This window comes from Xyrauchen texanus, chromosome 17 (assembly GCF_025860055.1).
Source record: "Xyrauchen texanus isolate HMW12.3.18 chromosome 17, RBS_HiC_50CHRs, whole genome shotgun sequence".
Lineage (NCBI taxonomy): Eukaryota > Metazoa > Chordata > Actinopteri > Cypriniformes > Catostomidae > Xyrauchen > Xyrauchen texanus.
This window is the reverse complement of record NC_068292.1, coordinates 8,630,493-8,643,070: the sequence shown is the minus strand read 5'-3', so window position 1 is coordinate 8,643,070 and position 12,578 is coordinate 8,630,493. Positions and strand designations below refer to the sequence as shown.

General features: G+C 38.8%; 1 protein-coding gene across 1 annotated transcript in view; it reads left to right on the top strand.

Annotated features, from left to right (window-relative positions):
- LOC127658161 (BMP-binding endothelial regulator protein-like) overlaps positions 1–11,804 on the top strand; it is a 36,509-nt gene extending 24,705 nt beyond the window's left edge. Inside the window, exons 8-14 of the mRNA XM_052147291.1 lie at positions 2,455–2,699; positions 2,965–3,069; positions 5,580–5,625; positions 5,811–6,137; positions 6,648–6,984; positions 7,954–8,084; positions 10,820–11,804. Coding sequence (XP_052003251.1) covers positions 2,455–2,699; positions 2,965–3,069; positions 5,580–5,625; positions 5,811–6,137; positions 6,648–6,984; positions 7,954–8,084; positions 10,820–11,001 — 1,373 coding nt within the window. The 3' untranslated portion in view covers positions 11,002–11,804. The remainder of the gene's footprint in view (positions 1–2,454; positions 2,700–2,964; positions 3,070–5,579; positions 5,626–5,810; positions 6,138–6,647; positions 6,985–7,953; positions 8,085–10,819) is intronic.
- The last annotated feature ends 774 nt before the right edge of the window (positions 11,805–12,578 follow it).

Here is a 12,578-nt window from a genome sequence, read left to right as displayed (position 1 = left end):
GAATCGCTCATGATGACAATATTGTGCATGATAATTATCATGATATACCTTATTATTGAATATCGGCAAATGTCTAATAAACTCTAAAGAACATGACTTTAAAATGTTGTAAAATGGCCACAACGGTCAGCTATCAGTAATGCATGAACTCTATTTATGATGTCTATTTGAATATTTCTTATGTTCTTTACTGTCAGTTGTTGATCAAAAACAGTTGAGCGACTCTCGTCTATTGGATTCATGTTTCTAAAACTGTCCCTTTCCACCGTGTCCTGTCAGCTCCCTCTTTGGAAATGAGGACAGAGGAATTCATGTGAAATGTCCCACTCGTTGAAGCGTCATTTCAGAGCGTTGCCTCAGCTGCATTTCCTTGGAGCACTTGCCGTAATGTTGTTCAAATATCATTATTTGATATATTAAGAATAAATCCTAATAACTCAAGATGCAATGTCGAAGTATGTGACAATTACATTTAGTTAAAACAGCGATGAAACATGAATTAAAACTTTGTGTCAGATGTAAAGGGGGAGGAGAATTTATTTGTGCGTCAGGTGTTCGACACAAAAGATTTTTCCACACTAATCCACCTGTACATCCTCGCTCAAGCCTCCATATAAAGTTTCCTCTGTCCTTGTTTCAATAGTTTTTTATATAAACGTGCTAGATGAAGTCTACAATTAAGTGCACTTCTTTACTTGCTCAGATTTCTGTGCGTCCATGGATGGGGCTATGCTGTTATTATGCCTCATTATTATGGAACGATTTTGGCAAAGGAAAAGGGAAAATATGTTTTAAAAAATAATACAATAACAAAGATTACTTTTTGCACTTTAATAATTGAATACACATTGCATGTACAGTATATACTTAAATATTTATTGTTTACATTATGCATAATTTTGTACTGTTTACAAGTAGTTACATTGATATGTAAATCTTGAACATGCAGGTGATTTGAGAGTTGTGCATAGAGGAAAAGATCAATCTTGGGATTTTAAGAATCAATATTGTAATTGCTCAAATGAAGTTTGAAATTAATCTGAAAATATATTTTTTACCCAGCCCTAGGGCTCTATTTTCGTGAGTGCACAAATTGCCTAGCTACGTGCTTTGAGCGTGCACAATGTCCTATAAAATTTTTGTGAGAGCTCTAATTATAAGTGCAATTTTCGAGCCAACACAAGTAGCTGTGTGGGGGAGTGTTTGCGCTATTGTGGGTGTAGGCATGTAAACTGTGGGTGTATTGTATGGGAAATATGGTAAATGATTGAGATTTGGATTAAACTTTCTAGAGGTCATGTTTTTTTTATTTTTATTATTTGTATTATTATTGTTATGTTTATATGTATTATTATGATTATGATTATTGTATATTTACAATTGTATTTTTTTATTTAAGTTGTAGCCTACTAGTAATTTTCCACCTGTTGTTGAGATTGGCAGAACAAGGAGAGACTAAAATATTTGGATTTGGTATGATTTTTGTACCACTTTGTTATTTTGATTATATTTTTGTTTCGCTTAAAGTGTCATTTGAATTTAGAAATATTTTTGGTTTAATTTTCGTGTTTGAATACATGAATAAAATAATCTAAATCGACCAGTAGAAGTGAATTGTGTCGATACAGTCAGTGTTAATTACATAATTTGTGTGTCAGTAGATGAAAATGACAATAATATTTACATTCCCTGTAATTTAACCTGAGAATTCAATGGCACTAAATCCAGCCCTTTTCCACATTTCGCGGGCAATTTCGCCAAACCTACTTGCACCTAGACTTAGCGCATACTTGCCTGATAATACCAAAATGTCATGGCCATGCCCACTGACTTTGCACTTATGACTTATGGTTACACTGCAATTAATGAACTCTTAAAAGAGGGCCCTTATGTTTTGTCCTTTTTGGGGGCTTGACTAACATGAACAAAGTATTCAGCAGATATATCACCCTGTAGCTTGAGGCTGGTTGCCCATTGATGCTAAGCAGGGTTGAGCCTGGCTAGTACCTGGATGGGAGACCTCCTGGTGAAAAATAAGGTTGCTGCTGGAAGAGGTGTTAGGGAGGCCAGAAGGGGGTGTTCACCCTGTGATGTGTGTGGGTCCTAATGCCCCAGTATAGTGATGGGGAAACTATATACCTTATATAAAAAGGTACCGTCCTTCGGATGAGATGTTAAACAGTGGTCCTGACTCTCTTTGGTCATTAAAAATCCCCAGGGCACTTCTTGTAAAGAGTAGGGGTGTAACCCTGTTGTCCTGGCCAAATTCCCACCATTGGTCCTTCTCAATCATTGCATATTAATCCCCATGCATTAATTGGGTCTATAGCTGGTGTGTGGTGAGTGTACTGGTGCACTATGGCTGCTGTCGCATCATCCAGGTGGATGCTGCACACTGGTGGCGGTCCAGACATGAGAAATGTTAAATGATAGGGTGCTGTTTGTCTTCTGTAGGCCAGAGGAAGGTGTTTGACCTGTCATTTGGCAGCTGTCTGTTCCACAGTGAGGTGTATGAGAATGGCACATCCTTCAGCTATGACAACTGCACCAGCTGCATGTGTGTGGACTCCACGGTGGTGTGCAGGAGTAGGTGTTCGCCACCCAGCAGCTGTCACGGCCTTGTGTGCTGTGAAGAGTGCCAGTCTGTTCTCAAGATGGAGGATGTGAAGTACTGCAGGGTAAAGAGCAAGATCTACAGGGTGAGACATTCAAGAATATGGACGAATAGGTCAATAATTAATAAATGTGAAAGTGATGCAATGACAGATTGGTGTTCTTGCAGCTCAACTGGTATAGCATGGCACTCACAATAACAAGGTTATGGGTTTGATTCCTGGGGAACACACATATTGATTAATTGTTTAGCTATTGTTTATGCAATCTAAGTTGCTTTGACAAACTTTTTTTTTTTGGAAGAATATGCGTGCAGATCAGAAAAGAATGTCTTTATCTCTTTTTGTGTAGGATGGTGACAGATGGTCATCAGTTAACTGCACTCTGTGCACTTGTGTGAAGGGAAATATTGAATGTCAGCCCAAGAATTGTGTTCCCATCACCAGTTGCCCCTCGGTAAGTCATGCTTTACAAAAAAAGAACACACCCAGACACCTAACCCCATTTACAGTTATATCTAAATGTCATCTGTACTTATATATAATAAATAAATGTATAATATATAAGTACAGTTTACTTATAGTTTATAATTTTCTGCAGCACTTTTTATAAAAGAACAACAAAACAACAACAGAGGCAAGACAGAAAAATATATTTAGGGAGGGAAAAAAATCTAATTTCAACAATGTTATTTCTGCAAAAGTATGGCTAAAATGCCTTTTCCTATATGTGTGTTTCTTCAACTTCGAGCATTTTCATGTCCCAGTGGTTGATTTTTATTCAAATGAACAGTTTAAACTTTTCCTTGTTTTGTCTTTGTTTGTGTTCTTTCTCAGTGTGCTCACATGTACACGTACAGGTTTTAACACTGACTATGTTTACATTAGGGCTGCAACTAACAATTATTTTGATAATCGATTAATCTAAGGATTATTCGACTATTTGGCGATTATAGCGACAATTAATCATTAGTTCTTAATGATTATTCAGTTTGTGCCCATCAGTTTATTTTGTATTTTTGCATTATAATTCCCTTGTACTTTGTGATGTACATCAGCTGAAGCTGTTTGGAAAGTTTAGAGTGCATCTGTGATCTGTGTAATTCTTCCTCTCATCAGTCAGTCATGAGTTGCAGTGCTGCTTTCATCATTACAGTTTAATGTGATCCCATGGTACGTTAAATTATGTCAAACAACTATTCGACAATGAAAAAAACATTCAACAATTTTTTATTGTCGACGTTGTCTATAACGGCGACTAATTTTTTCAGCCCTAGTTTACATGCTCTTAAAACAACGGTTTATTCCAGGGTTTTAGCAGAAAGCAACGTTTTGAAACGTCATGTAAACAAGAACACTGATTTCATTACGATTAAGAAAAAATGGTTTAACACACTTGGGTTTCTCTCGGAGAATGCGGCTTAATGTGGTCATGCAAGAGGCATTCTGATGGGTGTTTGAAGAGTGCGCATGCGTGGAACAGATCGGGATAATAAACGTCATAGGATGGAGCCCAACAACAACTCAACACAGCGGAAATAATTCAAGATTTCTGGGAGTAGAGTGGGAAAATCACATACACTATAAGCTCCACTATTGTAGCACAATTCAGCTGCTGGATAGAAAGTGAAGGAAACAAATGAAGCAACAATTCTGTAATATCTTTTATAAAGTGAAGCAACAGAGAATAAAATATGTAAATAAAAATAAAATGATGTTGCTGTGGAGAAAACTGCTTGCTGAACAAGCCGCATGTAAAGAGTACCACACTTATACAGTGCATGTAAACAGAAACGCTGTTTTCTCGCAATAACCAGCTTTCTGGTGTCCATGGAAATGTAGTCACTAATGAGGGCTAGTGATTCTGTTGAGGATTAACTTAAGCACATGAGCAATCAATTTCAAATTAAAACCTTTATTTAGCAAGACAAGAACACACCTTTAAATACAGCAACACAAAGCCTATATGACATGTGAATGTCTCCACAGCATGAAACTACATCAGGACTGCTCTGCACTACACACACAATTACTAAATAACTGCTCCTTAACAATAGAGTGATTTGGTTCTGGAAGTAAAAATTGCATTCATTTTTCCATTGGTGAACTGTTTTTTAGCAATAACTTATAAACAATTAAAAACAGAAATACCATGTGCCTCGAGGTTGTTAATTGAGAGTATATGCTTCTGTTGAAGACATCAGTCAGCATTATTTGAACTTAAATTAAAACAATTATAATTGTGCTGAATAGCTGAATTTCTGATAAAAAAACTGCACTGCCCATGATCCTGATGAAGAAGATCCACTAATCAGAGGCAAAAGAGCTCTGCAGCGACCGCCCATTTCCATCACGCACTGTGAATGACACAAACGAGTCACTCTCTCTACACTCTCAAACTACCTTTTTCTCTGTAAATGTCTAAATAGTTTGCAATACACTTCAGTTATATTGTTTCTATACTCTTAATAACATTAAATCTATAGTAGGATAATTATTATTCATTAATAAACATCCATGCATGTAATGCAATATGAAAGGAAATGTCAGTGGTGTTGTATGAATATTTCTTGAGCAATCATGAGCTCAACAGCTGTCAGTGTCATTTCAGTGTTACACACTGTGACTAACCAGCACTTGCTGCAATATATGGTTTTCACCACTTTCATTTTGATTTATTTCTTGCGTTTTTATTATTCAGCATTTTGCTAAACGCAAAGAATGTAAAAGCTTGCCAGGCAAATACATTGTCAGAGAGTAGTTGTGTATATTGTGGTAAATTAAGTTTTAAGGCATTTTGACAGCCTTAAATAGATTTGGCAGGGAAACCATTAAGCAGCAGCTCATTTATCTGACTCAGAATAGATTGCGGTTGAGAGCGTACATCATGTATTTGCTGCGTCAGTGCGAGTCTCTGTCTGTCTGTCCCTCTGTGTGTCTTGACGATCTTTCTGTTTGTCTTTTCAGAATAAGATCCTGAATCGCACTGGCTGCTGTCCTGTGTGCACTGACAGTAAGTTGAAAGCAATCAGATGTGTCAGACACGCATCACTGAAGTGTCAACTCAATCTAACTGTACAAATTCAAAGTATAAACCCTGCATTTGTCATCTGTTTGCACACAAATTTCATTTTTCATTTAACAAAGTGGATATTTCACCAGCCAATATCCTCTCCATCACTCTCTTCATAACTCCAGAGCCAGGAGTGTGTACGGTATTTGGAGACCCTCACTATAACACTTTTGACGGCCGCACATTTAACTTCCAGGGCACGTGTAAATATGTGCTCACTAAGGACTGCTCGCCTGCCGCCAGCTTCACTGTACTGGTGAGGAACAACGCACGGCGCACACGCTCCTTCTCCTGGACCAAATCAGTGGAACTGCACACATCAGGCCTGAGCATCAGTCTCCATCAACACCTGACTGTCCGTCAGAACGGCACACGCATCGCTCTGCCCTTCCACAGCACTGGAGTTCACATCGACCTGGATGGATATCTGCTTAAACTCACCACCATCGCAGGTAAAGCTCATTTCTGATAGAGCACGCTAACTGGATTGACCTGTTGCTTGAGGATTGTGATTTCAGTAACCACCCTGTAGCTGTATCACTCTTATCTGGGTTATCTCTTATGTTAGCAGCTCATGTCTCATAAGATATTGATACAATTGTTAAAACATTAACAAGAGTAATCCAACGCCTGTGTCGCAACACATCATGTGTTGTCACGACACCAACTATGTCAATCCTGTAATCATGTGTACTCAATGGTGTGGTTTACATAGAGGCTGTCTAATTCACCGGTCATCTGGGTATTGCAGATAAATGAATCTCTAATGATTCAAAATGGACAGGGGTTTAGGATGTTGTTGCAGAGAAATGTTTCTGTTATCTAATGTTTTAGGAGAAAATAACATCCATGGGGATGTCTAAAGAATTGCTCTTTCTCTTTCAAAACGCTAGCATGCTAAATGGCTAATTACAGCACATTTCCTTTGTGTCTCATGCTTATGATGGCTGTGTGTCCATCAGGGCTGGAGATCACTTGGGACGGGGACAGTCTGGTGGAGGTGGTTGCAGCGCCACATCTGATGGAGCATCTCTGTGGTCTGTGTGGAAACTATAACGGTCACCGGCGAGATGACACTCTAGGAGGAGATGGACACTTCAAGTTTGACGTGGATGAATTTGCAGAGTCGTGGCGCGTGGAGGACAACGAAGTGTGTGAGGTGACAAACCGCAGGCCAAGACCATTCCTGTGCGCAGGCACAGTGAAGGTGAAGCTCCGTGCACACCGAGCATGCCAAAAACTCAAGTCCTGGGAGTTTCAGGAGTGCCATTCTGCTGTAGACTTCACCTCTTTCTACAGGTACAGAGTGACCCAGTCTTATTTAATCATCATAATCATATTTGCTGTATTTGAATATCTGGACAGGTAGATCATGTTCTATTAGATATAGGAGGCAGCAGCTGACCGCCAGGAGGCGCTCCCACTCCTCTTCCCAGGGGTTGACCCTCTCTCCAGTGGCTGCCGCCGTCCTACTCCTTTCCCCAGCAGCTTCCGCCATCCCTCTCCTTTCCCCATGGGCTGCCGCTGACCCTCTCCTCTCTTCCCAGCACCCGCTACCAACCCTCTTCCCAGTGGCTGCCGCCATCCCTCTCCTTTTCCTAGTGGCTGCTGCCATCCCTCTCCTCTCCCCAGCGGGAGATCATGTTCTGATTGACATTAGATATAGGAGGCATATCCTTTCCCCAGTGGCTGCCACCATCCCTCACCTCTTCCCACTTTGAGGCTGCCTAACCTCGTCCCCATTCCAGAAGCACCTTACCCCGTCCCCTTCCTAGAGGCGCTTCCCTGGCCGCCATACCCTGCTCCCTTCTTGAAGCACATAATTTGGCCGTTGGACCCTTCTCCCTTCCTGGAGCCGCTCCCCTAGCTGCCAGACCCCCACCTCCACATTTGCCTCATTATTGGTTTATTCCTTTGACCTGCCTTGTTTTTTGCCCTCTTGATTTCTCCTGCTTTATATCCCTCTCGTGTGTTCTGTCTTGTGTTGTATTCTTCCCTCTGTATTCAGTCTGTTCCTCTACTTCCAAAAGTTGGTTGGTGTTGCAGAATTTTCTAACCTTTTATTAGATTCTGATTAGTGCTTTTTGTGTTGTTTGTTAGTTAGGTTTGTTTTGCTTTTATGCTCTTATGGGTGTTTTTTCTTTACAGCCTGTTAATGGTTTGTCGGCTTTCTAAATAAATATATTTTTTGAGCATTGACTGCTAGTGATTGGGTTCTCCTTTACAAACCCTGACACCCTCTCTCTCTTTATGTCTTCTTGTCTTTAGGTCATGTGTAACAGACATGTGCGAGTGTCCAGTGCATAAAAACTGTTACTGTGAGTCGTTCATAGCGTACAGTCGCGCGTGTGAGAGGGAGGGTGTACATCTGCACTGGAGACCAGAGCTCACCTGCATGAGTAAGTCAAACCTGACCCACATCCAGTGACAGAAACCACACAAACTCTAAGTCGTTGTGTGCTGCTTTTTATTTTAGAAAGCTGAATAATACATGTATTAATATTGAAATTTTCACATAATATATACAACCCAATTCCAAAAAGCTGGGGCAGTGTTGAAAATGCAAAAAAAAAAACAAAAAGGAGGGATTTGTAAATGATATAACCCTGTGCTATATTAAAGGTGTAAGAACACATTATTAGATGGTTCACCTTGTGAATTTCATTGTTTTTTAAAATATGCATTAATTTCAAAACAGAAGATTGCAACGCGCTCAAAAATAGTTGGGACAGTTTACTGTTTACCACTATGTAACATTACGTCACCATTTCTTCTAATAACACTTATTAAGCATTTTGGCACTGAAGAAAAATGTTTGTTAAGTTTAGCAACCAGAATTTTACCCCATTTATGCATTATGCAGATCTACTGCTGCCTTCATTGCCATCTTTTGCACTTCATAATGTGCCTCACATTCTCAACTGTAGTCAGGAAAAGACTGCTCAAAGATGGATTGCTAAAGCAACATTGTGCCAATCTAGCACCCGTACTTTCTGCTTACGCAACCATGCACTTGTAATCTGGGCAATGGCATACCCAAAAGTAAGAGCTGATAACTTAAAAAAAAAAAATAGCAAAGAATGTTGTTTATTTTTGTTGTTTTTTTCAAAATGTAAGAAAATATATCTGGATCCCTCTCAGATGCACTTATGAAACAATACTGCTGAATAACACAAAATATAAAGAAATCTTTTTCAGTTATTATTCAGTTTGACATTTTACGTTTTAGACGGGAAGTATGGATGGTCAAAACATTTACATGTAAACATTGTTTTGTTGATAGGACAAAGCAATCCAAACTTATAGCATACTGAATCATGGTTTCCAAGGTGGACTTCTATTTATCAAAATGTCCAAATAACCTCTCCAAGCTATAATTAATGTGTTTTATTGAACATTAAAACAGACTAACTGAAAACTATGAATGCAAATATCTAAAAATATATGTATAATACTTAAACTTGTACCATTTGATACATTTCGTTGCACTTTGGCTTCTTTTTCCATCACTTGTTCTATTACTCCAAAGAATGTGTGTCGAGCTCCCTCTTGTGCGCAGTCTATGTATGTGCGGCTTGTCCAAATGTGGAATCTGACACTCTCTAGAGACCCAAATTAAAGTGATCTGACACATCTATGAGGTGAGTGATGGTGTTTCAGTGAATCACTCCCAGAAAACAATGTTGCTATAGCAATCCATCTTTGAGCAGTATCTCTGGATTTACAAAACATATGATGTCGACTGAGGGCTTGTTTGATTCAGGATTTCTATATTCTGTTTATTTTTTATGAAGTAATTACCAAAATGTGACAGAAAGTTTTTTTTTTTTTTTTGATAATACATTTGGAATTTACACGCTATACTCAATGTAGTTTGGTGTATGAATGACACAAATTTGCTTGTTATGTTCTACTAATCAAGACCTTTCCAAAGATATACAACACATGGCTGTGTGATCTTTTTTTTTATCTTTTTTTTATTCTTCTGTGTTTTATCACAAATTTGTGACTTTTTTTAAATGGAACAGTTCTAATTTATTACCCAGTTTAAAAGCAGAATTTTAGAATTGGTCAGATCAGTTTTTTTCATTGTAACAATTTGAGTTTAAGCTTTAAAACGACACCTAATTTGTGCAGATCAAGTGGTTGTTTAGTAATACCTTAATATATATATATATATATATATATATATATATATATATATATATATATATATATATATATATTCTTTTGTGATTAGCACCCCCCTTAAGGGCCCAGTATTGGGTCGCTCCAGGCTTAATGTGCATGCTCTCTGATCCCTTAAAAACAGTAATTCGTCTGTAATGGATATAATGACATGGGCTTGGGAATACATTGTAAACCTTTGACAGTCAACACAATCAACAGATGCAAGTTAAGTCTTTACTATGCAAAGCAGAAGCCATACATCAAAAATGTCCAGAAGCGCTGCAGACCTCTCTGGGCTCAGTCTCATCTGAGATGGAAAGTAGAACAGTGGAATCATGTTTTGTGGCCGACGAGTCCACATTTGTCGCATTCTCACGGCTAAAGAGGTAAAGAACCATCAAAGCTATTATGAGCATCAGGTCCAAAAGCCAGTGTCTGTCATGGTATGGGGGTGTGTCAGTGCCCATGGCATGGGTAGCATGCCTTTCTGTGAGGGCCCCATATGGCAAAGAAGGCCCTGTACAATTGTGCAGCTGTAGATCTGCATAATGGATGAATGGGGGGAAATTCTGCTTGCAAAACTAAGCAAACTTGTGTCTTCAGTGCTCAAATGTGAAATAAGTGTTATTAGAAGAAATGGTGATGTTACACAGTGGTAAACACTCGAATGTCCCAATTTGTTGGGGTGTGTTGCAATTGTGAAATCTTTTCAAATGAAAAGAGTGTATAAAAACAAAGAATTAAATCATCAAAAATAATGTGTTGTAGGGTTTTAAAATAGCACATGGTGAATAGAATTTACAAATTACTCCTTTTAGATCTTATTAGCATTTTCAATACTGTCTCAACTTTTTCAGAATTGGATTTGTATATATTATGAACGAATACATAAAGCATACCTTGTAGAAGGGAGTCTCAATTCTGCATTTGAGCTATTGCCCTTGTTTCTCTTCTTGTGCTGCAGCTACACAGTGCAAACATGGTGCAGTCTACGCCACGTGTGGTCCTGGCTGCACTAAAACCTGCAGTAACTGGAACGAGGTCGGCCCCTGCCACAGGCCTTGCGTCGCTGGATGCCACTGTCAAGCCGGCCTGGTCATGTTTCAGGGCCACTGCATTAAACCCAGATCCTGCCCCGGCCGATGACCCATGTGACATCTGAAGAGGGCTGCGAGCGGTCCAGAAGAGAACCGGCTGTTCTGCTCAGGCACACGTGGAGGCAACATTACTCTGAGAAAAAGAGCGCAGAGAGACACAAACTGTGCATCTGCCCTGCGCACTCCTGAGCTGTCTTTAATGGATGTCTTGCCTCTAGGATTTGTCATGCGTGGTGAAAACTGAATCCTTAGTGCCTTACCGACTTCTAGAATTAACTCAGTTTGTTGCCACAAATTCAAGCTAAACGGACCTGTGAGTTAAATGTGGTAAAGGTGTATTTAAACATTTAATAGTATTATCCATTTATTGGGTCAACCTGGTATTTAATACACAATTTCCTGACTGAAAGGGAAAGTATTTAAGTGTTTGTTGTTTATTTTAAGTGGAGGGGAAGTGTACTGTATTTGTCCAGCTCAGTGTAGTGATGTGTGTTTGTGTTACAACTGTTTTACTTGACCTAAGATATTATATATGAACAGTATAAAGCTAATATCCTATCAAAGAAAAATGTATTTCCTTAAAGTATTTGTCTTCAGGGACTCCATACCAGAGTCTGAAGTTTGTTCAGGATCAGAAATCTTGTGTGCTGACTGATTCAGGACTGGGTTGGCAGTATGATTTTGCTCCTATGGTGGCAAAGGAGCCCAGAAACAACTAAAGACTTTTTTGTTTTTTACTAACCTCATAATGTTTATAATATGGCAAGAATTGGCTGGTTGCATGTTCAATAACAGGGGGATAATGTAATTAAGTGCCTGTAAATTGATTAAAAAAATTTAATAAAAATTGCAATACTGACCAGATCCAAGTGTGTTTTTCTTCATATTCAGCCATGTTATCGTGTATCAGGGTTCATGTGGAATGAAAAAACAAATGTCTTGGAAAAGTAATTGAATTTTCTAACAAATATTTTCAGCAGTACGTGTGTGCTAATAATTCTTCAAGTTTGGTGCGATAGCGGAGAAACGTGAATAAGCGCTACTCAGAGCCTGCGCGAAGCAGCAGTATGCAAAATGCATTGCTGCATAAATAAAACTGAGTAGTTTGTGAATAGGCGTCATTTTTGGCAAATCATTAACGATAGAAACATTTGCTCATGATTGCTCAAGTTCATATGGATAGTGTACAAGGAATGAGTAAATTTACTATTGTTTTTTACATTATTGTTTGAATATGTTAAGGTTTCACATGTTAGTATGTAATAACTTTAATGATAATTAAGTTTATGGTGATGTTTGCTTGTGAGTCTGAGCAGTGTTTTTATTCACTTCTTGAGGAGCAATCATTAAAAGTCTCAGTATTACATACATTCTCCTGTTTTTTACATACATTCTCCTGAAAACGTCTCGGGTTACATGTGTAACCCTTGTTCCCTGAAAAAGTCGGAACGAGATGTTGCGCTGCTAAGCACTACGGGGAACAGCTTTCGCTGTGAGCCGAGCTGAATAATTTGTGGAACACGTCAATGAACATTGACCGGAATTTATAGCCTCGGCTGATGTAATCATTAGATGCACCTGAGGCCAGGCTATAAATGGATACATCACCAGGTGTCGTCAGATACT